The sequence below is a fragment of the Myripristis murdjan genome, chromosome 12 (genome assembly GCF_902150065.1).
Source record: "Myripristis murdjan chromosome 12, fMyrMur1.1, whole genome shotgun sequence".
NCBI lineage: Eukaryota > Metazoa > Chordata > Actinopteri > Holocentriformes > Holocentridae > Myripristis > Myripristis murdjan.
In genome coordinates this window covers 11,082,288-11,108,321 of record NC_043991.1, presented here as the reverse complement: position 1 = coordinate 11,108,321, position 26,034 = coordinate 11,082,288, and the positions used below count along the sequence as shown (strand labels likewise).

General features: G+C 39.6%; 1 protein-coding gene across 8 annotated transcripts in view; it reads right to left on the bottom strand.

The window, feature by feature from the left end:
- unc13bb (unc-13 homolog Bb (C. elegans)) overlaps positions 1 to 26,034 on the bottom strand; it is a 90,864-nt gene that overhangs the window by 506 nt on the left and 64,324 nt on the right. For 2 of the 8 annotated variants that reach the window (XM_030065391.1, XM_030065397.1), the window contains 30 exons: positions 25,277 to 25,440; positions 24,562 to 24,712; positions 24,247 to 24,315; positions 23,521 to 23,610; positions 22,042 to 22,179; positions 21,521 to 21,651; positions 20,610 to 20,695; positions 17,977 to 18,103; positions 17,649 to 17,745; positions 17,022 to 17,165; positions 16,013 to 16,090; positions 15,345 to 15,422; positions 14,844 to 14,864; positions 13,900 to 13,941; positions 13,744 to 13,779; positions 12,165 to 12,191; positions 11,558 to 11,572; positions 11,307 to 11,327; positions 11,094 to 11,120; positions 10,644 to 10,664; positions 9,746 to 9,834; positions 9,481 to 9,627; positions 8,728 to 8,851; positions 7,748 to 7,801; positions 7,477 to 7,554; positions 6,236 to 6,383; positions 5,962 to 6,018; positions 5,634 to 5,726; positions 5,363 to 5,522; positions 2,140 to 4,924 (listed from right to left, as the gene is read on the bottom strand). In XM_030065391.1, coding sequence (XP_029921251.1) covers positions 4,639 to 4,924; positions 5,363 to 5,522; positions 5,634 to 5,726; positions 5,962 to 6,018; positions 6,236 to 6,383; positions 7,477 to 7,554; positions 7,748 to 7,801; positions 8,728 to 8,851; positions 9,481 to 9,627; positions 9,746 to 9,834; positions 10,644 to 10,664; positions 11,094 to 11,120; positions 11,307 to 11,327; positions 11,558 to 11,572; positions 12,165 to 12,191; positions 13,744 to 13,779; positions 13,900 to 13,941; positions 14,844 to 14,864; positions 15,345 to 15,422; positions 16,013 to 16,090; positions 17,022 to 17,165; positions 17,649 to 17,745; positions 17,977 to 18,103; positions 20,610 to 20,695; positions 21,521 to 21,651; positions 22,042 to 22,179; positions 23,521 to 23,610; positions 24,247 to 24,315; positions 24,562 to 24,712; positions 25,277 to 25,440 — 2,799 coding nt within the window. In that variant the 3' untranslated portion in view covers positions 2,140 to 4,638. Of the gene's footprint in view, positions 1 to 2,139; positions 4,925 to 5,362; positions 5,523 to 5,633; positions 5,727 to 5,961; positions 6,019 to 6,235; positions 6,384 to 7,476; positions 7,555 to 7,747; positions 7,802 to 8,727; positions 8,852 to 9,480; positions 9,628 to 9,745; positions 9,835 to 10,643; positions 10,665 to 11,093; positions 11,121 to 11,306; positions 11,328 to 11,557; positions 11,573 to 12,081; positions 13,780 to 13,899; positions 13,942 to 14,843; positions 14,865 to 15,344; positions 15,423 to 16,012; positions 16,091 to 17,021; positions 17,166 to 17,648; positions 17,746 to 17,976; positions 18,104 to 20,609; positions 20,696 to 21,520; positions 21,652 to 22,041; positions 22,180 to 23,520; positions 23,611 to 24,246; positions 24,316 to 24,561; positions 24,713 to 25,276; positions 25,441 to 26,034 lie in introns of those variants that run through there. The other 6 variants (XR_003929092.1, XM_030065394.1, XM_030065393.1 and 3 more) reach the window with 6 other exon arrangements.

The window sequence follows — 26,034 nt, the reverse complement described above, 5'->3', positions numbered from 1 at the left end:
GTGTGGCATCTGTATGTGTATCTGCAATAGCCAACTTTCCACGCTGACTGGCCAGAAGGGGGCGTGTCCTGTGACAACAACATTGACTAAAAGGAATATGGATTGACATAAAAAATGGCCATAACTTCTGTCTGTGACTTGGACAGAGGTCTCCTTTTTGCTCATAAAACCATTTCAGAGTCAAGATACAATACCGCAATTGCATCCTGACATTACCCCAACCATCAAAGATACACAACCAAAGTCTTGTTCAGCTTGGTAAGAGGCCATGAGCAGAGGGCATGAGTTAGTGATACTGAGGCAGGAATGCAGCTGGCATACCTGTGCTGAGTGAACCTCTTTATGGACTTGGTGCTCTCACCTTGACTGACCTGTTTCTATCCGGGTCCTAGTGTCCTGCTTTTATAGTGGGGAAGTATAATAGTAATGATATTATTATATGATACCATTTTAATACAGTAAAACAATTCCACTGAATAAAGTATATACAAAAATGAAGTGTTTGCGTTTGACTTATATTGAATTGACTCACTATTTATTAATTAATTACAAAAACTAACAGAAGCAACCTGGTCAGGAGACATACTCTGAGGCTTTAGGTACTCATTTTTGAAACAAACAAACAAACAAACAAACAAACAAACAAACAAACAAACAAACAAAACTCTACTGGCAACAAAGGAACTGTAACCATCAACACCAGTCTGGCAGAGTGTATGGAGGCTTGTAAGTGATATACACTTTAAAAGTGTTGTCATAATCTGAGCAAGGATTCCACAAAAAACAGGTAAAGATGCAATAAATCTCAAAATGGTATTGCTTTGTATTGCTTTGTTATTATTGCATTTTACCTCGATGAGGAAATATCTTGCAATGCTGACTGCTTCTCTGCAACACTGTTCTGCTGTCTTTGAGTGTTTGTGTTTGAGTGTGTGTGCAGCCAGGAAAGCAAGCTTTGAATGCCAGACATCTCAGCACCTGCTTAGGTACCTGCTGAATCACCGGTATTGATCAACAATCTGTAAACCCTTGCAAATATGTGGTGGTCATTTGAGCTCTAAGGCAGCATTTTTGCACTTTGAAACCTCTTCACAAGTCCCCAGCCTGGCTTTCAGCTCCACGACAGGAGATGGAGATTCTTATCATTATTCTTATCATTATCATTATTGGATTGAAAAATATGACAATCTCAAAAGAGATGCTATGGCGTTTTAAAGAGAAGTTCAGGCCATTTTTATTTTCTCTGCCCCTTGTGTCTGAAACAAGTAAAGAAAGTCTTAACAGGTGTTGTAGGGACCCTAGTAGATATTTTTATGTTCTGGTAAAAAACCTCTGGCACAGTGGAAGTGATGCATTATACGTTTCCTGTTTGTTTGCAATAAGTAGAAGAACTGGGTAGTTATGCTAGTATGCAGCTGAACGAAGAAGAGAGCCACCTACAGAAAGTCAAACTCCATCAACAGGAAATCAAAGGAAAAGATGTCACAATGTTGGACACACAGTTCGACAAATGATCTCGTGTTGGTATTTGCAGGGTGAAATAAAAATGCATTGTGTGGTCAGACAGATATCTTTAGTAGGATAAGTTCAGTATAATGTGCAATATGAATAAGACTTGAAAACTAGTCAGTCATACGTGCGTTCCTTTATATGTTGAGGCACACGCAGTTTAAACTAGATGAACAGATTCAATAAGACTGATTAAAGTTTGGCTGAATGCCTGAGGTGGATAACATATGTGTGAGTTTTATTCACTTAGATTAACACTTCTATCACATTTGGGAATAAAGTGAGATAATAACTCTTACTATTATCGAGTGTAATTACTCAGCTGGCAGTCTATGATGAATATTTAAAGTAATAAAATCAAAAATGCTAGACTTTTTCACAGTAGTCTCACATTTAGCAGTTCAATTAAGACAGAGCAGAGTGAAGATTGATGTTGAAAATAAATAAGATTAATACAGACGGATAGACAAGACAGTGTGCTGCGGGTTAGTTACAACAGAAAATAATTTAATCTATGGAAAACAAATGGCTAATCCCATGCTTGCACACTTCAAGACATTTGTGATCATCCCCCCTAAAGATCTTAACCTTTTGGGGTAAAAATAAAAAGAAGACACACACATGGATAGCTACTTTTCAAATACTTTATACAAAATTCATGAATCGTAATGTTGACATTTTAATGCTCAATACCATTTCTGAATAGTGATAATACAAAGAAAACACCACAGAAATGCAGTTACTTTGACTGATATACCATACGTGCTAAATATTGTGGTGAGTTAGAGATAGTGCAAGGGTTCACAAGATTAGAAAAAGATGCAATAAAAAAAACCAAAACAAAACAAAACAAAAAAGATCAAAAGTGAACACCTGCAACTTGGCACAAGGAACATGTATATTACAGAATGGCTATGAACATTTGCCCTCAGGAACCGCTAAGATACAAATTATTCACAAAGGTTGATGTACTGTAACAAGAATGACTTTAGAAGAGTTTAAAAATGTGCAGATTTTTTTTTTTTTCCCATAGCAATATCAATGTCGTCCTTAGAAGTGACATGTAGACATTTCCCCATCATTTACGAAGGAGTTCACTGGCACACAGCACTGCAGATCACTCTTGTCCACAAAACTGAAAACGGATCTCACAATACAGCGACTGACACCATCTCAAACTACGGAAGAGGAAGAGGTGACATTTGTTTTACAGAATATCAGATAAAACATAACACAAACACAATGGATTACAAAGAAAACCCAGCCTACACTTTGTTACAAAGTTTTGAGTGTCATTTAAGATAAAAGTACAAAATAATAATAAGGAACATCACTAAGAAAAACTTATTTGACATCATTTGCGGGCAAAGTGACCAGTCCTCATTGCGGAGAGACAAAAGGGATACACACACACACACACACACACACACACACACACACACACACACACACACACACACACACACACGCATGTACATACACACACACAGAAAAAGATTAAAAATATTCAGATTACATATATAGACTTTGCTTTTTTTCACCAAAGTAAGGCCACTCAGAGGAACACAGTAGAAGAAAACAGATCAGGAAAATATATATAAACCACAAGTATAAATTTCTACACTCATCACTGACTCAGCAACTTAAGAGCTTGTCTCCAAAAGTCAAAATTTGGGGGAAAAAAATAAAAATTAAAAAAATAAACTCATTACTTGAACTTCAGCATTTAGTATCTCTAAAGTATAGACAGGCAAGTCTGTCACTTTGTAAGTCATGGGTGTAAGTTACCAACTGTGCTATTCATTTGTATAAGTAAGGTTCATTTTTTCGTTTTTCAAAGGGTGGATAATGTCTCATCTTGGAGCGAAACTCTTGAACTGAACTGCAGTTTTCTCATTCAAAGCAGCTGCTGTGCAAATACTCAAATACACTGTTCTGGCAGACATGTCTGATTCCAACAGTGAGCAACAGACAAAATAAATATTTATAAAAAAAAAACAACAAAAAAACAAAACCTAAATAAAATAGCTACATCATGGTTAGGCCACATTGGCCAAACGATGATCAAATAAGAATGGCCAAGACAGGATTCTCCCTATGTAAGTAACAGCCACTTTTACTTTTGTTTATGTGATTTTGGTCTACGGATAGTTTACATGCAAACTCTTCATGGACTTCATTCTGATTGTCTCATTATTGTCTTTCCTGGCCAGCAGTTTCCGGGAAGGCCTTGGGAAAAAGGGAAATGGGAATGACTGTTCTTGTAGTTATGAACAGAAACCGTAAATACAGTAGCAAGGCACACACATCTAACTGATTCATCGTTTAAATAAACGGTTATTTCGGCCTTGCCTCAACAAACAAGATGAATTGTTTCAGTGAAACCAGTGGGACGCATCAGTCACTCTCACGGCATTCAGCAAAACTGACAGGCTGCAGAGCTTAAGACCTTAGCATTACCTGGACTACCTGCTCATTATCCATCTTTTCATTCCCAAAAATATTGCACCCCTGTGTGAGAAGAATAACAACATTATTCACATTGACTGTTGAAAATGGGGAAACTAGCTAACAGCACAAAGCAAAGAGCATTGAAAAAAAACGTTCAACTTCACACATTCACAGTTTGCAGAGTGTAAGGCATCAAACACATGGCCACGGTAGAGGGGTTCGGGTTGACAGGGGTATTGCACAAAAACACTTGGGAGGTGTGGGAACATGTTTGCATCTTCCGTTCCCTTGAGGCTATGGCATTTCCACTGCATCACTGCAACTGACCAGGGGGTCCAAGGGGTGAAAAGTTGATAAGTTGGTAAGCGGATGGGTGAGTGAGTTAACATCTATGTGTTTGCGTGCTGTACAATACCTAGTTAAATATTGTGAGAGCGTCTGAGGAACACAAGAGAGTGAGTGTGTGAAAATACCCGGAGTGACAGCGTGACAGTGTGTCGGTGAGCTTGGCAAGGCGCCACCAAAACAGTCAACAGCAGCAGCTAAGACACGTCGAAAAGTCTAAGAAAACGTTCAGATGGCCATCTACGGCAAACAATTCCCTGCCTCTGACAAATAAAATGCCTTTCTTCGTATTTCAGTCGAGACCCTCCATCCTTCCTTTCCCTCGCTTCGTCCTCATCTGCCCTCCTCAGCTGAGCGTGTCTCTGATTTCAGCCTCACAAACTCCTTGGCCACGTCATCGTTGGAGCGCTGGGAGAGGATTCGCATGGCGGTGAGGCCAGTGTCGTCCATGTAGATGCGCTGACCCAGCGGGCACCAGCAGGCGCAGCTGCTCTTATCCATGATGTCTCTTAACTGGATCACGGTCAAGCCCACCACTCGATCGGCACGGCCAAAACAGTAGTCTTTCACAGACACCTGGAGCTCGTAGCAGTCGAATCCATCCTGTTTGCCCAGGACACTGAAGAAGGAGAAAGAGGAGATTTGTGCATCCAGTCTATACTCGCCATGTTGTCATGTCAAAATAGTGGGGTTGCCTTACAAGTGAGTGTCCCACCCCAAATTGAGATGCTGCAGGCGTGTGATGCTGCCAGTGTGCCAAGCTGCATAGTTAAGTTTTAAAAGTGTCAGCCTAACATTCATGTAGGCCTAAGATAATAAATTGCTAATAATGCTTACTGGGAGTGAGTTCAAGTTTTTTGTTTTTTTTCAGTTCAACTGGTGCCGTGTGGGCAAATATTAGTTATTGTTATAGTAGTACTAATAATTTTAACAAATAGAGAGGGCAGTAGAGAGAGAGGTTAAAGAAAAAAAAACGTTTTAAATAGCTTTTCATTTGTCTGCCTTTCTTAATTCATAAGCTTGGAGTAAAAAGGAGCTTAGCTGTATCTGCACTTACAAATGGAAAGTCTCGCCAAACTTGGGTGCCCAGCTGTTGTTCTTGGACTTGGTCTGGAATTTGCGTTTCTTGTCACTGAGGTGAGGACCGATCATGGTGATCTCCACAAAAGGCCGAAACATACCAGATGTCTGCCATTTTAAATCATTGGCTCCCACAACTATTGAAACGCACACAGAAATGTAACAGAAAAAGATTTTAAAATGATGAAGGACAAGGCATTTAAGATCCAAAATGTCTTAGCATCACGTGATGAACACTCAGAACTCACCTTTGACAGTAACTTTGCGCTCTCCATTCCCAGGATGGGTGTGAAGGTCAATCTGGATGGATACCTCACCTATTGGCTTGTCCACCGCAGAGCCTGGTATACAACACAGCCAGATGCATCAATGAGCTTTCACTTGGGTCCATTAAAGATGAAAATATTAATAATGCATAATCAAAATGAGAAGAGGACAGAGGTTTGGTATCAAAGTAGGAAGGGGTGGAGGGGTTGGGCGAAAGTACACCTATCCACCAACGAAACCAATATGTAAAAAGGGAGGGCAGGTTGGGACAGAGGAGGTTGCTGGCAGATGATTTCAATGGAAACCTACCCCTGCTGGGCAGTATTTTTTCATTGGGTGTAAACCTAATACCCTTTCCATTGTGCACTGGTATAGAGGCAGCACAGGAGATAAAGAGAAGACAGCGACAACACGTCAACAAATTCCGGCATTATGAACACTGTAAACACACAAACTCTATCAAACACAAACTGCTTCTCTAGTGAACTCTACTGGTCAACTGTGGGAAAAGACAAATCTTTTCTAAACTGTCCACAGATATGAGGAAAAAAAGGGCAAAACATGAGTTTGTAGTGTGAACTACCTTGTGAATGCTGACTGGTTACAAAGGTTTTGATGAGTGTGTCTGTGCTCTGAGTGTAGAGCGACAGAGCGTGGCGAAGAGAGGACAGCTCAGGACTCTTCTCCAGGAAAGCCTTCTTCAGCCCGTTGCCTCCTGCATGGAAGTATTGCTGGAAAGAGGACAGATAATGAGACGGTGCAATATGAGCAGAGACTGGGCCTATATGACATGCATGTAGACAGTTTAGCAAGGCAAAATCTTGTAGACATGGTAGGTCACTGCTGAGTATGAACAGATTGCAGAATACAGTATAGCAATAATATATAGGCATTACATTACATATGATAATACATATAGCATACACATATAGTGCATATAATGTGTGGAGCACATAGTTTTTTATTTTATCTTTTATCATTTATCAGCTATCTTTCCTCAGTTCTTGTCTGTTTCTTGTGAGCTGCTGTAACATGTAAATTTCCCCCATTAAGCTTATCTTTTCTTACCTTATCTTATCTTATATATATATGTACTACAAGGCCAAAAGTGCATGGATACCAGAACACCGCACTCATATTATATGTACCTGTTCAACATGTAATTTCAAAATCTTAGGCATTAAGATGGAGTTGTTCCTCCACTGTTCTGAGCAGGCTTCTCATTAGATTTTGAATGTGGCTGCGAGGGCTGCTCCCATTCAGACACAAGAGCATCACTGAGGTCGGGCACTGATGTTGGGTGCCTGGTTTGCAGTCATATTTCAGATTTTTCCCAGTGGTGCTGAGTGGGGTTCAGGTCTGGGCTCTGTGCAGGCCACTCAGTAAACCATTTCTTTACTGCTGTGTGAACAGAGAAAGCCCCTCTCCACACTGTTATCATGATGTTGAAGGTACACAGTTCTCTGGAATATCACTGGAGTTATACCATACGATTAAGATTTCCCTTAACTGCAATAAAGGGACCCAGCACAAACCATCCGTTTTCTGTGGGTATACGGGTGTGGTGTTCAGCAGCTGTCCAGTGTGTAGCTGCAGTAGCTGATGTTAGAGAGGCAATACCTGCCCAACATCTGTCACTTTTGAATTGCTGTTATCCATTTCAACTGCACACATTTTCCTAACCTAGCCTTAGTTTTAAACTAACAAACCTAGGTTCACAAGACTGGCTCTGTAACCTTTGGATACAGGATAAATAGTGGATGAAGCAAATTCGACCCGTCCACCGTACATCTTCATGAAACCAAAACCACAGTATAAACTGACCTTGATAGTGTCCAGTGCCACATCCATGACAGCACACTGTCTGGGGGACAGGCTCTTGGCCTCCCCTGCCATATGATCCTACACAACCAAAGGATATGAGCAAAAAAACAGCAGAGTTAATTACATAGTATTACTTTTTTTTTTTTTTTTTTTGAATGGCTATTGTTGCAGTTAGTTCTTATCTGTTTCTAATAAACAAGAGCTGGGCATTTTAAAAAAAGTGTAAAGTACTTTAAGGCATTATGATGGTAGGTTGAACATATTACAGTACCTTGAGTTTGGAAAGCTGACCCAGTTCTTTGGCTGCTGAGAGGATTTGTGCTCCCTGAACAGAAGGAAGAAGTAAACTCAGATTGCTGCTGGTTATTTAAAATATGAATGAATGATTAGATATTTACTGAGAAAGCATCTCTATTCTTGTTTTCCTTGCTCCACTCCCAAGATGGCAGCAATATTTAAACTGCTCCTTCTAATTTTGTTTTAGACACATAGTGACATTATTGTCTGAAACAATTTGAACTGACTTGTTTTTGTGCACATAAAATTAAATTATTAAACAATGAACCATGGTGACCCCACTCTAACACATTTTGCCGCAGCAAAGTCTAAGTACATTAAAGGGATAGTTCACCCATTTTGGAAAATGTGATGTTATCTCACCTCTCCCTGCTGCTATGTAGGACAGTAGTGGTGCTGTCTTCTATCCTCAGGCCAGTATCCAGCACTCAGTAACGATGAGAGAAAATAGCACCACTACTGTGCTACATAGCAGCTAGGGGCTAATATCACATTTTTCAAAAGGGGTCAACCATCCCTTTAAGGATTACTCTTATAGATCGAAACACTAAAAGTGCCTACATAGCATAAATAGATTAGAGAGATACGCACTCTCAACTCACCCATCTAATCTCATTTCCATCTATTCTGTGTTTTTACTAGCCTGGATCTTATTTATTTATTTTTAATTTTACATATTGGACTGTCTCTACTGTCAACAGATCATACACAACAGTACTTTGTCATGGCAAAAAGGCATGAAGACAGGCTAGTAGCATCACTGTTGAGTTAGCTGTATCCTGCAGGTACTGAGATCACCTGTGCGAATCTGAAGGTGCAATAATTAATTCACTCCTGCATTATTAATCTCTAAATCTCGGTTTCATTTCTGCACACTTCAAATTCAAATCTGCGTATTCATAAGGTCTGCAAAAGCTGAATTTAAAACAGAAAACTTGAAGTTGCTGAGCTTACAAAGGTGTCGTTGCCCTGCGGCAGGACAATGGTCTTCTCCAAGCTGCTCATTACAATCCTCCACAGCTCCTTTAGGACGCGCTTCAAAACTGTCTTCTCACAGACGGTGGCAAACAGCGTCAGCCTGGAAAAAACACGCATTTACATACATGTTATTCTCAGGTTCAATGTAGCTGGAAGTAACAAACACTGGACCATAAAATGTACTTTCAACACGTGTTCTGCAAGCTAAAATATCATTTCAGTGATACCTCCAGAGAGAGTAAATATGATGACTGGATGAAGAGGAAGAAGAAATGGAAGTGGAAAAGAAGGAGAATAGATGGAGGAAGAGGGGAGAAGTGAAGAAGAGTAAGATGGAGAAGAAGAACAAGAAGTAGAAGAACAAGATGAAGAAGCAGAGTGGACAGTGGACTACAGTCAGATTCAAACAGCTGACAATACAGACATCAAACAGATGAACTGAATCCCAGTTCAAGTGTCTGACAAATTTGTTGCAAGAAGCAATTTTATTTATTCATCTAGCTACATATTTACTTATTGATCTATTTTAGTTACAGAACAGACTGAGACACCCAATCAACATCAACACTCCTCTGCAGAATTTGCAGCAAATGTGCCAATAAACTGTGAGATGTTTTTCCTTGTTCATGTGATATTGTGACAATACTATTTGCCACGAGATTAAAGTGTCATCCAAACACTTAAAATATACTTATAACCTTGAAAAGCCTGCCTATTAAATCCACTCACTTTCCATCCAGGAAATCCATGAGAGGCCGCAGCATGTTGTCAGAGTCGGCCTCCACCTGGTTTTTGTTGCTGGCGTTGATTTGTCCTTTGATCTGGTACAGCAGAGAGGCCATCTGTCTCATACAGTCATTGATACGGTTCTGGAAACTGGGGAGAAACGAGGAAAACACAACAGAAACAAATGTGTAAATGACTGCATCTGTTGGAAAGGTCTGTGTGCATCCATGTGTGTGTGTGTGTGTGTGTGTGTGTGTGTCAGGATTACCTGTTCCCAAATGTACTGCTCAGTTCATCCAGCACATTGTTCAGCTTGACTTGCAGATCACTGAGTAAGTCACTGGCCTCTGTGTCCATCTACAGAAAGACAAGTAAACACAAGCACAGAAAAGAAATGTGTAACTGGTTTGAATAAGAAATGTGAAGGCATATGCTATAACTCAGAGGAATAACAAGTTAAAATGTCTGCCAGCTGACAAATAATAATGCCTTGATAATACATCCAGATCAGTCTAGAAACCAAAACTAATACAAAGATATTCCAGTTGATAGGTGCTCTGATATATGGAAAAGCAAGACTTCCATAAACCGATTACTATAAAAGGAAAACAACAAAAAAAGAAAATACATTCTATCAAAAACAAAATCATATTTGTGTTCCTATCAACAAAGAGCACGCACAACTATTTAACTAATAGTATTTCACAATGGGCTATTTTTTTTCCCATTCCAACTGACCTTTTTTCATTCAGTTATTCTTATGTGGTTTCTTAAAGCTGCACTGGGCATCTTTGCAAGTTAATGACTTCAACTTAGTAGCAAGAGGCAATCATTCAGTGTGACCTCATGTTGGCCCACTTGGTGATGCACAAAAGGAAATTAAAGGGATGAGAGCCAAATTTTGGGGAGTCCAGATATCTCTGAACAAAGCGTTCATTTGCCTCACTTTAGGAAACATACTGAAACATATTGCTCTTAAGTCTCGAGAGATAACACCAGAATTTCATCAAATAAGGTGAAATCTGCAGTGTCTCAGTTACGGAGATGGGATACTATTCTCTTTTGCAGCCCCACTTTGTGATTTTAGGCTAAGACAGGTCAAGTCTACTATAGCATCTTTTTCACTGGTTAGTTAAAAATGAACACATTCAGTCAGACTAACCCACCTTTTTAACAGTCAGTTCCTCCTTTTCAAAGGGAGCAGATTAAAACAAAAAGTTTAACATGGTATGGGAGGTATGTCTTACAAGAGATCTTAGAGGCACAGGGACACAGGGTAGATCTAGGAAAGTGGGAAATCTATGAATTTTCCTCAATATGTCTAAACCCAGGAAGACATTATCAAAATAAGCACTGCCTTGAGGCAGCCCTCAGCGGCACGGAGGAAGACATGGTGTGGCTCATTAAGTCTATGATCCAACAGGGTTTCCTGCTGCTATTAGTGAGGAGCAACTCAGAAGTTTCTGCTACATCACACACAAGGAAGGCTTCAGGGCAGGAAGGGCAACTTGAAATGGATTGCATTGTGTTTGGTATACAATGTATGCTTTTTGTTTTTGCCTGAGAGGCAATGTGTTTGTGTGTATTTATATACACACAAGTATACCTACACTCACCTTTTTCTCTCCATTTGCATTTTTAGACTAAGAAAGCATGGGGATGGGAGGGGGTGGGGGTGAAACAGGAGCCCAGTTAATTGTCATTTGCCATTTGGGATCTAATTTTCATCATTATTGTGTAGGAAACTAGGAAATAATAATTGTTTAAAGAGAAATGACAGCATTACTATCATTCCCAATACTGTAAATTCCAGTATGTATGTAACCTACCTGATCTACTGGTGTATCCATCTTTTTTGTTTTTTTGAGCAAGAGAAAAATCAAACAAGAAATGTCAAAACATCCTTTTTTGTTGTAAAATACACTGAAGTCAACTTGGAGATCAAAAGTCTAAGCAAGATTCAAGTCTACAGAACTACTGCAGAACCTCAGATCTGCCTAGATAACAACAGAGTACTGTACTGGATATTTTGCATAGTGGAGAATGTGCTATATTTGCATCACTGGTGCAGGCTACCCACCTTCTCTGTGTCAGTCTATTGTAAATAAAACAGAAATGAAAAGAAAACAGAAATTTAAAAAAGGATCAACAGAAAATGGAAATACGGGACACATTTTAAGGACGGGTGGGGGAAAATGCCACAAAGTCCACTGAAGGGAGGCAAAGACTGAACACAGAAATTCACCACAGATGACCATAAAATACTGGACATGGTAAAAGCCATCATGGAAATCACAGGGAGGTCTTGTTCCACCAGAGGGGCAACGCAGCAAGGACACAAGAGTATGACTGTGATTTTTGCTTTGAGCAAAAACAGGGGCAGCTATGTACGACCATGACTGAACAGGACAACGTGCACGATGTTTGGGGTTAATATCACTGACGAAACGTTGAAGCGCGACAAACCTCAACCTCAATTTTTTCTCCTTCCTCTCCTACTTCCTCTTCTTCCTCCACACTCTCCTCAAACTAGTGATGTGAGCGGAAAAGCAACACAAAGTCACAGTGAACTTTGGAAAGCCATCTCAAAATACTTATTTTACTTATCACAAACACTAATAATGAGTAGTGAATGAATATATGCTATATGCAGTCAAGTGCCCAACAGTGAATCTGCCCTCACCCACCTGCCATGCTAGCTTTCTATTGTCAGGCTGGAGAAAGAGAAAAACATACAAGAAAACAAAACAAAAACAGACATGACATGATGGCGATTTTACAACAACGTGCTGTAAATACATATATTTTGATGGTCTGAACGTGAAAGTAAGCAACAAAAGCTTTTGTTTCATATGTAAAACACAGCATTACAACCTTTACGACACTGAATAAACTCCAACGAGGGAAAAAAAAAAAATTTGCTGTTTCATGTCCAGGGAAAGATTGGATTTGTAGCAGCAACTTATCAGAAGAAATGCCAGAGCGTACAAGCATGAATTTGATCACTTCCTCTCCTCCCTGTAGTTTAACATCTTACTTCCACACAACACTTCAATCTTTCCAGCCTGCACAAAATAGGAACCTAAATGTAACCACCATCTAACTCCATCCAGTCATGGAGCTCAACAAAGACTTTAATGCAAAAGACAATAAAAGAGATCCTCCACTCCACTCAGTACAAAATAAAGGAACTCAACATGTACATCAAAGGTGATTAAAGGAAAAATCCATCTTCAGATGCTGTTTCACTGTTATATATCATCACTCTCTGATGTGCAAAGTGCACTCAAACTGTTATTTTGTGATGAAATGTCGTTATTAACATGGTTATTATTTTATGGTGTACCCACTCTCTGCAAACACTGTCTATATTTTCTTCAGTTAGTGATTACCTATGTTGTCCAACTTCTTTTCAGCCTCTTCCAACATGTTACATTTATCTATATGACATGTATATGCATGCATTGAGGCTGGGGCAACATGGTGGCTCAAGAAAGATTTTTTTTGAAGATAGAAGCCTTTGCTTTGATTTTCATGACTTAACACGAAAACCTGCCATTTAATTTAATGTTTCTGCTGTTAAACTGCAGGAAAAATATTAATGCACCTTAACATCATTTCTCTTTAAATGAGAATCTCTTTAGTTAATCATGAGTAATAAAAATATCACAAATTAAACCTAACCCTGAGGTGCAAGTTTTTTTTTTTTGTTTTTTTTTTTTAATTAACAGGTATTTTAACAGTGTTCCAGCATTTTAGGGTGGATTTTTCCTTTAACACATGGTGTTTCAGGATTTTGGAGGGCTCTAGTAGGGCTAATCTATACACTAGAGAAACTATACACAATATACAAAAACTATACACAACTCAAACAGCTTGTGTCCTGTTGAGTTGTGTTAAAGCAGGACACCGAGCCCACAGCAGCTCATTCATTTTTGCTCACTCTAGTTAAGAGCGTCAGATAAATGACCGTGTTAACATAACTGTTGCTAATTACCATGTAATTAGTGAGTGACACAAAATGATACAGTGAATAATGAGTTCTAATACATACCCAACTAATAGGGTGAAAAAGACAGAAAGGGTGGGCACTGTTTTATTCTCAATGAGCAACCAAACCTTACAGTCCCATGAATACTACATGGAGCTAATTATAGCCAACTGATAGCAACAGATTGGCTGCGTCAAAATGTAAGGACTACTGTAACTACAATACAATTTAGGGCAAAGCTTTAAACTAAATTGCTACCAATTTACTGCACCCACCAGAGTCTTTGCCTCCTCATCCGCAGTTTTGGCCTGCTGTCCAAACCAGAGGTAATATATTACTAATATACTTCACACAATCAATATGATTAAAGCATTGAAAGACATGAATTTATTTGGGCAAACAGCTCTGCTCAGATCAAGATGCAAACCTACCTCCTCTCCTTCCTCCTCCTCCTCCTCCACCAGTTCATCTTGCTTTAATGGTGAAGTGAACACATTGGTTTAAACTTTAGCTTCACTTTTGTATGCTACTGCCCTACAACTAACCAGCCTGTTCTGTAAAATGCTAACTCTATAGCTGCAACAATAAAATAAAACACTATATGCAATAGCAGTAGTTATGTGGCTGGGACTCTAAGCAGAGGGAGGTCAAAGCTAACAGGGAATCTATTGATTGTCCTTATGGTAGCTACACTGAGGACACGGATGTGGAGAACTTTATTTAATTAAATGCTGATGCAACACTCTAGTTTATTAACCAGCACAGGGTCAAACCTGTGACAGTATTGATCTACAATAAGGCTCTACTTTCATTGACACTGTCACATAAAACACCAGCATGGAGGGTTTACTTTGCTATACAAACCAACCGTAACATATTCACTGCAGTCTACAGTGCACAGCAGAGATACTCAGAGTCCGGCCCCGGGCACTGATGGTTGCTGCGATCTCAGGGTTTCCCTTTTACCCTTTGAATCCAAGGAGCCCGCGGATAGTAAAGCTTTTGCTCTGGAAGGTTTTATTTCACCATCTGAGCAAAATTCACTTCAGTCCTTTTTATTTTTCATTTTTTGGGGAAATTATTTTCCTTTTTATTATTTTTCTTTTTCTTTTCTTTCTTTTTTTTTTTTTTTTAAACAAATTTATGGTAATATACAGTATTTTTTTTCTTTTTGTGCTAATTTTCTGGTCATTTTCTTTTCTTTTTTCCCAAAATTGTTTGCTTCTTTTCAGACAACTGTCTAGTGAACTGGCCCCTGGCCTAAACTGCTTTAGTATCCCTGCTCTACAGAGGCCACTATGGCCCAGACTATGTCCTAATGCAGCACTAATGGACATTTACTCTTAACAGACAGAACTACCACCACTGTACATACCATTGCTTCCTGTATAGCAACCTGACACACAGAAACACAAACAGCTTTTTTAGTACAGAGATGATGAGACACTTAGTGAACTTCAGCTGAGCAGGTTCCTCCCACTTGGCTGAAAAGCAGTAATAGTCAAGCTCTTGAACAGCACTTTGGCGCAGTGCTCTCGACAGCCACTTTAGAGTCACATCTCAGTCAGCACCTCATTGACATACTTCTTCCATACATCAGCAACTCATTACCATGTCAAAATGAACACTTTTGCCATTACATTTCTTATTCAATTTCATTTTTCCTTGTTTTTCTGGCACTCCATCACTTTATATAGGGAACGGTTTGATATATAAACATCAGACATTAGTAGAAATCACAAGTTCCATATGAAAAAGTTCCCTTTCACAACTTTTACTGGGGTTTCAAAGAGTCCACACTGACTCCTACCCATCTTTCAAAGAAAACATTTGAACTCAGGTATCGTCCTTTCCACAGCTTTGTGTTTCTACCTACCTGTTTGGCACCCATGGACTCAAACATCTTCTCCAGCTGGATTCTTAGCTGCTGCACATTGTTCATCAGGACGCAGGGCTACGAGAGGGCCGAGGGAAAGACAGGCCAAGAATACAGTCTGAATACAGAGATGCACTTGCAGCAGGGACTCCACAAACACCACATTCAAAATACCTTGTTTCTGTCAATTTATATATACTCTTAACTGAATTGTGCTATTGCCTTACATTGTATCTGCAAGCCTTTCATAGTATATATCTATATCTTATGTATTATTAATTCATGTAGGGTCTTCTGTGTAATAGAAAAGCAACCTAACTTCCTGATGAGAAAATGATTGCAAATGAGCGAAAGGATTGCCACCGTGGAATAAATTTTCATTTTCCTCAATGTTAAATTTAAATGATCTGTAAAATTCGGTGTGATTTGATATTTGTTATGGTCTATGACAGAAAACAAAACAAAACAAAATAAATAAATAAATAAAGGCTAAGCAAAATATCTCTCTGAAACTTTGGGAAGTCATTTTAAAAAGGGCCTATTAAAAAATAAATAAATAAATAAATAAGACATATCAGACAATCAGACAATTTTGGGGTGGATTTTGCTGAATGATATACAAAATGTGGATTAAAAAAAGGTAATACATTGTGATAGTGACGACTTACAATCTTCTCTTTGTCAATGTAGGTAGGAAAGCTCTTGGTCAAAATGGCACTGTACTGCAGAAGAACTTTGGCAATGGTCTGTGACGGTGGAGAGAGAGAAAAAAAAAACTGTTAATTTCAGTTCAAACATTTTAAAGTCCAATTTCTTAGTTATAATCATATTGCTTATAATGTTGAAAGTGGGAAACATGTTGGGCTGTTATTCAGTATTTCAAAGGGAACGTTCCCCTAAAACTATTAGTAATAATACTATTAGAGTCTCAGATGCCCCTTCATGTATTCTCTGGCATGCAGAAAACCAATCCTCAAACTGTGCCAGAGCTGCCCCTGGGAGGAAAGGATTATATCCAATTCAACATTTCTATTTAATGAGGAGATATCAAATTCCTTTTAGACAAATGTGAATGTCCCTCCAGACAATACTGTGGGCATTTTGCTGGAGCAATTTTCCTGGTCTAATGTGAGGTTATTACTAGGAAACTTGAATAACAAGGCATAGTTAGAACAACAGAGTCAAAGCTGTTTTGGCAGAGAACAGGTCCGGACAGTCCTCATATGATATCTTTAATAAATATGGAAAATTTCAGGGCCAAACCCAAAACAGGTCTCACATAGCTCTGATAACTGCAAATGAAACAAATTTAAAAAAGTGTAAGAGCTCTATTCTTCTGATCCTGTGGAGTTTGGGCCTGGATGATGACTATTAATTAATCAATTATGGAGATAGGAAATTTGGTTGAACAAAGAAATCCCGAGTAACGGATAGCCCTATTGATTTCTTGTTACATTGTCTGTTATTTGTTCTAGTGGCACACTAATATTCATTTATATATTTTTGTGTCTTTTTGTCTTTTATTTCTCTTGTTTGTGAGACACTTTCTAGGTTGGTCCTGGAAAGTGCTGAATAAATAATGATTGTTCTTCTTATTATTATTATTACACAAAACTAGCAGACAGGTTTGTGAGAGCAGTGTTTCCCATTTCATCGTTGGCCAGTGGAGTGGGTTACCTTGGAGAATCGGCGGCTGTACTGAGCCATGACGTTCGGGTCAGGGCACTCCAGTTTCTTGATGATTTCAAAGCTCTGGTTGAGCTGGGTGAAGATGTCCACCACGGAGCAGGAGAACAAGGCATGCTCCGACGTCTGCTGGAACTGTGGTGGCGGAGGAAAAACACAAACAGCACACAAACACTTTTAGGTATTATCCATACACACTGTACCTTCACGGGAGACAGTACGTGAGAAACCTGCACATGCTACATGGCAATTTTAACTTTAACATAACACCTTGAACCAAACTGAAGCCCAAATGGCTGTGTGGTGGGTAGTCACATGGGTTTATTTCATTGGCTAATGTTGCCCATCATTACATTATTACAACCATACATTGTTGGTCACATATTTTAGTGCTACAATTTTTCCACTGCCAGCTCAATCAAATCTCAATAATGGCATGTATAGTAACCCAATTTGCAGAAAAAAAAATTGCCAGTAAAACATTTTCAGAATTCATCTATTAATGTGATTTAACGGCACGTGCGAGCTCACTGTTTTGAAGGAACTGATGAAAAGGAAATTTATGATGCAATATTCTAACAGAACTGATTGGCTACACATTGTACAAAAGCTTCTTACTCCATCTTTTTTGTCTCTCTCTAGGGCTCCATGCATAAACTCCATGGACACATCTTCATTTTCATCCAGCCACTGTAGCACAAACTGTAAGAACCATCTGCGAGGGAAGAAAAAGATGTAAAGAGTTAATTATTAATAATAATAATTTCTTGGAGGTTCATCGATCATTTAAGGTCTCTAACAAGACAAGGAACTACAGTTATAATACAATAATATATGCATTCATTGTACCAGAAGGCAGTCTATGCATGCAGCAAATGCCTTATAATATTAATCAGTTCCAAGTTCACATTTTCTTCTTATGTTTGTTCAAGTCTTGGACACTTACGACGGGTAGTCGGGGACAACACCCTTAAAGCTCGGCAGCTCCTTGACATATTCATTGTAGAGCCACTTGACCTTGAAGTGCAGGTTCATGTAATCAGCGCTCTTACACAGCCTGTGCTTCTCATGCTCTGTGGATGATACAAAAAACAAAAACAGCCTGAGAGGGGAGTTTTGAAGTCCTGGGATGTTTAAATGAGCGAGACAGGGCTGGAGTGGGAAGGGCAACCTAAACCCACTGAATGGTTTTTTTCCAGACTCATAAGGGATCAGTCTGTCACAGTTTGAAGTGGATGACAAACTGGTTCATCAATGTGGACGTGTGGCAGCAACAATTCATAATCACACACATTTATGAAGACCACTGATTAACGATGTTCATTCTAAATCCAAGTTCTAATCTAAAATTACTCCAAGGACAGGTGAGAACTGGCTAATATGACAGAAAAAAAAATGCATCATTACAAAAGCCTAAAATTAAAACAGAAAGACAACATACATGCACACACACCCACACACAAAGTATACCTAATACGCACAATATCCAGACATGAAAGTGATCTAGAGATGGTTTTCTTTTTTTTTTTCTGATTTAGGTAGAGACACTATCTTTGGGAGTAATTCTAAAAGTCAGTACTTCAATTATTTTGTGAGCTTTAACTCCTACTTTAAAGTTTTAATTTCAAAGCCCTATCTGCAGTGTGTGCAAACTTGGGGCTTTAAAATTTTCATTGTAGTGCAGATTCAACTAAACTGAGTCTATCCAGAATGCAGACAGTATCCACCCAACCATTTTGTGCCCACTGGGGTGTCACACGAATTGCAGATTCGGGCTTTATGTCAAAAAAAGCATTGAGTCGTATTAGACAGTGCACTCCCATCAAATGGTATGCAAGACCCACATCACTATGCACAACACCTTAATGATTTTGCTCAGAAATCACCAAGTATTTGAGGATCATTTTAGCAAGCTACTCTTCTACTTAAGTATTTTTTTTCACACAAGTACTCTCCTCTTCACTCCAGTATCAGTTCTTTCTGAGCAAAATCCTTCCATCTCAGAGTGCCCCCAATTCTGAACCATTTTCCATAATTTTTTCAATTAATGCCATCTGAAAATGAAGGGGTCATCACTCCTGTATTTTATTCGTTATGATAGTGATAGTCTGCATAGTGGGATTGATCTTGAGGACAGGGGGTAGGATAAAAGCTCACTGCCTCTGGGGACAGGTGGTGCTATACAGCACAGCACAGAACTGCAAAGAACAGAGAGACTCCTGGGAGACATAAGCAGCTTTCACACCCTGCACAGTTATTATTTCGCTCTTTTGCTTTCTGCACAGCATAGTATCTTTTCTGCCCAGAATTTCTCCGTTCTGTCCTCATCTCTCTTACCATTACCAGCTTCACTGGAGCTTTGTTCATCACTCATTTTCTTACCCTCCACTTCGTCAGCTTTACCCCTGACTTACTGTACATGTGACTCCACAATACAACATCCATGCCATGAAGAGAACAGAGAAGGGCAACAGACTACACTATAGTGTCTAACAATTTGATATTGTATTACATAGTCAGTGGGAGCCTAAGAGACATATTTAAGTACAACAGGACTGTGATCTGTCTTGTATTTTCAGGGACAGGGGAGGTTAAGGCACACACTGTGTGAAATGTGGATGTCGAGAGAGACAAATAGTAGATGTGTCTCCGGTTTTCACCTTGATATCTACTCTTTCATGCCATTAAACCTCTTTAGTTACAGTAAACTGAGTTTCTTAAATAAAAACAAACGACTGTACAACCACCACCCTCCACAAGAGCTAGCTCCATCAGTAGCAAGCTAGCCACAATGGTGGCTGCAAACAACACTGCCGAGCCAGAGACGGTGTAGTGAGACCAGACAAGACCCTGTTCAATTTGTTTCAATGATGCTGACAGAAGCCATGTGCCCAGAACTGTTTGACAAGCCCCTGGAACTTGAGAGGGCCAATCGTTCTTTCCTTCCCAAGCCCAAAGGTGGAGCTACCTCCAGAGCCACCATAGAGTGTTCTCATCAGTACCAAGACAAAGAGCGTGGTTTGTGTTGTCAAGTTCCAAGTCAAGAGAGGCAAGTCCCAAGTCGGGTCTTCAGTCAAAACTGACAAGTCCAAACACGAGTGGTAGGGTACTATAGATCTACACCACCACTTCACTACAGAACGTCTCACCCTGCTCCATCTCGTTGTCATCAACATTATCCATGACTGAAAAACAGAAGAGGATAAATAAAAAAGACAGGAATGAAGATGGAAAAACAGAAGCTGACACAGTGCTTAATGACCAGGCTTTGCACAGACGCACACTAATCACCACCTGCAGACATACAGATTATTGACAGTCACTGTGGGGCTGAGAGCCTGGCTCCCTCACTGTTTGACACACATTCATGTCCGCACACTATCATATGCACATACACTGAAACAGGAGAGGGATAAAAAAAAAAATCATGTTTGAGTTACTCTGTTGAACGTAAAATGAAATATCAGTGCAAAAGAAAGGTGACAAGGGAAAGGACAGTATGCTGTATATTTAATTTGACACAGCAAATTAAGAGAAGTGGACAGATAGACTGGACATCAGAAACCAACTGAGACTCACCTTCCATACCGTACTTCATGTCTTGTGCAAACAACGTCCACATAACCTCTGCGGACACCTTCCCTACGTTCAGCTCTTGAGGAAACCTGGAGAGAAATGAAAGCCAAAGCTGTCACGTACCAGTGTAAGATACAGGTACACATTAGTTCAGAGACAGCTATACAAGAGTTGCTTCATTAAGCTTGCATTCATTAATCAGTGGTAGTCCAACCACTGGCAAGCTCTCCCTACTGCCTAGCTGATCAGGCTATTAAAAACATGATATTAAACCCATGGGTTCCCACATTCATGTGGGCATCAAATTCAAAAACTTTTCAATGACTGTCAAGGTCTTGTTTGATAAAATCAACTGTGTAAATTTGGCATGATTTAGTGCAAGACATAACACTGTTCAGTTTTAGTAAAGAGTAATCAAACCAAGATCTCCGTGAGGCCTGACCTCTAGTGTGCCTGGTCCGTGGTGGCAGGGGATATCACCACCACTTTTATGCTATGTGTGGCGACATCATCTGCCACCAAGAAGCAGGCAACCTACTTTTTACCAATAGATGTCAGGCTTCACAGAGATTTGGGTTTGGGATTTTGTTAACATTTAACTTATGATTTTGTCAAACCAAAAACTCCTGATTATCAAATACCTTAAACAACTTGTTTCATTTTTTCCAAATCCCCAAGACAGACAAACTGTGTCTGTATAGCATTATGTCAGAATCCAGCAGCTGTTTTGGAATTGTGACTAGTTTTGGTTCACTGGTCAGAAAATATGTTTGGAATAAAACATTGGGAAAAAAAAAATCCTCCTTATTTCCAATTGCTGCCAAGCGGGAAAACTGTTGTGATTTGCTCAAGTGTGTCTTACTATTTTCAAAGAGTAAAGTTCTGGGCATAAGAGTGTATTCTGATTTACTAACTGGTTCAGAACAGGCGTGTAGGAGTTCCTGTCCTCTTCAATGATGGAGACAATGAGCGTGATGAGTTTGGGCCAGAAGTCCAGGTTCTTGATGCTTGGACCCTGTTCCTCCAGCGAGAGCTCCTCCTTGTTCTGGATTAAAACAGAACACAATCAGTCACTAACACACACACACAGTGATTCACCATTTTGGTGTTCTTCATTTCATTAATAACATGGATTTCAGTAAATGATGTGCATTTATTTCTTCTAGACAGTATACGCTAAAAAGATTCCTCTACAAAGCCCATAAGACAAATCAGTTGGATTTTCCCCCTGCCTCGCAGAGAGATCAAAATATCCTACAAACAAATATCAGGACTGTCCCATCTCTCATCCCAGAAATGTCTGGGAAATTGTCCTTTTTTTCAGATAAGCCAAAGCCAAAGCTTCTTCTCTGACATCTTGAATCAGGCATTGTACTTGACTCCTGTAAATGTGCTGATGCTCCTGACTCCCTTGGCTAATCACCACGTGACTCACCGTGTCCACAGGTTGGTACTGTCTGCTGTACAGCTCATGGCAGTTATTGAAGATGTAATCGTAGGTAGAGTTGAGGCAGGCCTTGACACAGTCCCTCACCACCTGGCTAGCTCTGGGTGGAGACTGTAACTCCTGCACCTGAACACCAGATGGATATTGAGTCATTGGTGGTAAATGGCTGATGACATTCATTTACTATGTTTACGTGCACACATGAAATCAGATTATTGTGAGTGAGCGGACAGGAAATAGGATAATGTATTTACATGTGTTACCTTACTGTGATTACCTAAAAAGGCTGTTACATAAATAAGCTTGTATGATTTCCTCAAACTTTGTGCCTCTGTTCCCGAGGGTTCTTTTCTAGCTTCCTTATATTTACACCTGCAGTAACGCAGTAACCATAACTTTATTAAGCATTATTCATTGCTTAATAGAACAGAATAGTTTACACTATCTGAAGCATTTTGGGTGTGTTTATCGAGTCAGTTTCTTTATCCGCTCTCTTTTCCTGCAGATACTCACATGTAAAAAACCATTCCAAAATCTGAGATTTTTTTCCCAGCAGAAATCAACCTGTTAACTAGGGCTTAATCCCTTACCTTGATTATGGAAATTGGCTTCTTCATTTACATGGCATTTGAAAAATAAATAACCCGACTAATAACCTGATTACTTAAGTGCATGTAAATGCAGAGATTGACATTTTGATGTGATTTATACTTGTGCAGCCGAGATTAAGAATTCTCACCTGGCAGATTGGAACACAAATATAGGTCACCAGACATTATTACAACAAGGTAGTCACAACAGAGAATATTGCACAAATGTTTCAGGTGACACTTCATGGCCAAGTGTGTAAAAATGTTGATCTCATTTAAAAAGCACCTGTTGAGATCCTATGAAGAAAAACTAGAGGAAACAAATGGCTGTATGAAATAGTATTAGCCTTAACCTGGCACACCAGATAGTTTGTTACACAGGAACATCTGAGAAGTCATCACTGGAAACTGTTTGGAAAAGGGCAGGTACTTTCAAAAAAATTCTTGCCAGGTGATTGGATGAGCCATCTGTCTATCATGGGCTAACTTCAACCAATCAGACCAACGAATATGACGTAGTAGGAGAGCAACGGAGAGGAAACAACAACAAGCTAGAATCTAAGAAACTTTGACACCTAGCAGGCAAGTTGGTGTATCTACCAATAAATATAATGAATATTCAATGAAGAAATACTCTCCAGTTCAGATATAACTGATGCTATACCAGCACCTACGTTAACCTCTTTAGGAGCCACCATTGTTGCTGCTTTTTGCCGTTGTCACACATAAACCATGCCCACTGCTTCCAGTTGGACGCCGACTGGTCCAAACCACTGTGGTTCGACCAAAAGCCAGTCACTTGAAGCCTGGCAAAACGGATTCTCACACGATCGTGATCTTGCGAATCCAGCTGCTTTGCATGGAGATATTAGCCTACCTTCATCCTGAAGAAGGTGATGCTGGTTAGAAGGTCCACAGTGGATTTCAAGTCCTGAAGGCGGTCCTTACTGCTGGCAGGGAAGTGGTTCTGTAAGAGCAAAAGAAGCGTATTTGATTTTAGTTCCGGTATATGAATAAAGAGGAGAAAAAAAAGATGGATAGATTTTTTTGGGCAATATGCGACAAAATACACTGAAGACATATTTCACCATAAAATAAATAGACACCAGTGACAAATATGCATGTCAATTTGGATAGCATAGGGACTTTAACAACTGCATGATGCATTACAATCCAATCAAACACTGTAAACTGGAGCGGATTTCAAATTTATACATAGTAGACACTAAGTTTTAATTCATTGATAATGTGTAATATTCACACAAATTGTTTGGGTTTGATTTCTCAAAGTATACATAGACTAGGATAAAGAGTAAGGAATACGTAAACTAGTTTTATCGTTTCTGTTTTTTTTTTTTTTTTTTTTTTTTTTAATAAAAAATCTTACTCGTCCAAATAGCCAAATTCACAAAATATTTGTTGACTTTCATTTCAGGCAGTTGTATTTTTTCACAGTGGCCTAATGTGTGCACCAAACGTGTTGTGTTATATGTTCAAAAGGAAAAAAAAAATAATTTGAGGAACATCAAGCATTGCTTTATACTAAATATCAGTGTTATATATAAAATATATAGCACTTGTATACATCCAATCAAAATCTTACCCTATAAGTAGAAAGGTCAATGCGCAAGGAATTGTGTAGCTGGTCCAAGAGCTTGACAAAGCGCTCTTTCTATATGGGAAAGAAGACAAAACAGAGAGACTGAAAAATGAGGAAATGATGATAGATTAGAGGGCAGGGAATTAGAACAGACAGCTGTGGAGAGAGACAAATCATGTTGCCAGGTTATGTATGTACAAGAGTGTGGAAAGACCTAAAGAGAGAAAGTGCATGCATGTGTATAAAGTTAAGAAGAGAGAACATATAGAGGCCAGAGACATCGAGTGTGTGTGCGCGTGTGTATGTACTAATACAAACCCCAAAGTTGGAGGCAGCAAAGCGGTCGGAGGCGGACACATTGGTGGAGGCGGTTGTGTGGGCGTAGAAGGCATTGATATTGGCCAGCAGGGTGCTCATCACCGCAGGAACCCCGGGACACATGTACTTAGAAGACAGACAGGCAAAGTGCCTACAAAGACAAGCAGAGGGTAAACATTGTGAGGACCTGGTAAGCTGCACTCCTCTCCCTGCAATTTCAACCAACTCACAACTACACAGATGTTTTACTATCATGGTGGCAGGATTTTGGTGTCATAACATGAGACTACACCGTGACTGCCTGTGCCTCTATTTGCCCAGCTACTGCCCTCTCAGGAGTCTTGTCACCTAACGATCCCTATTAGGAATGACCATTTCATCTCTCCCATCGGCTACTTGGCACGTTTAGGCTGAGGGATGGCCCACTGGAGTGTGCTTTGTGTGAATGATGGGCCCAGCTAACAGGCATCAGTATGGAGGATGACATTTCATGGAGACAGATCCATCCTCTGCCCATTTATAATTGACATTCCTTCATTTGGAGGCCAACAGGGAATGACAACAGCATCAAATGGCACTTTCATAAGAGAGCAAGAGGAGGAAGCGAGGGCGAGGAAGAGGGGGGATGAAGAGGGAGGGAAGGTGACGGACACACAGACAGGTAGAGAGAGCTAGGGAGACATGCCATTAGTCCAAGGAGATATCGCAGACTCACGTCATAGCCTGGTAGATGGACTCAATCCCGTAGCGCATGGCAAACTCGTCCACTATTTCCTGTGCCACATCGTCGAAGTAGACTTTCCATGCATCGTCGCCGCGAGCCTCAGGGATTTTCACCACACCCTGGCCCAGGACATCAGTTGAATGGTGGAATAGGTTCTGGGATGGAAAGAACCATTGTTTTAAAGTGTTAAAAATCTATTTGTGGTACTTTCACTTCATTAAATAGTATGAATATTGGAATATAAGGATGAGGTTTTTAACAGAGAGACAGTCAATCAGCAGAGCTACAGCATCACCACTGTTAAAGTGACCTTGAGCAAGAACGAAAATCCCTAATTATGATTACTAAATATTAGTAAGGAACAGGAAATATGGAGAGGCAAGGCACAGTGTGTTAACAGAGGTTTTAATAAATCTGAACTGTTGGTGTCTTGCTCACTACTTTGACAGTACATGACTGTTAATGGTCAAATCACCTATAGTGATATTTAACTACAATATTTAACTTCAATATTTTTATTATGAAGTTGCCTCTCTAAACACTAGTTCATAAAATAATTGGGTATTTCCCTAAGACTGCTAAACCTCTATAAAATCGGATGTGTTTAATTCATCAATAGAGACATTGTTATTTTATTATTCATTTATATATTTATTGATTAAGCATCTATCAAGTGCAATTAAAAAAATACTACAGGTAATTGTACAGAGATAACAGATGTACAGATATCTCTGCATCATACAGAGATC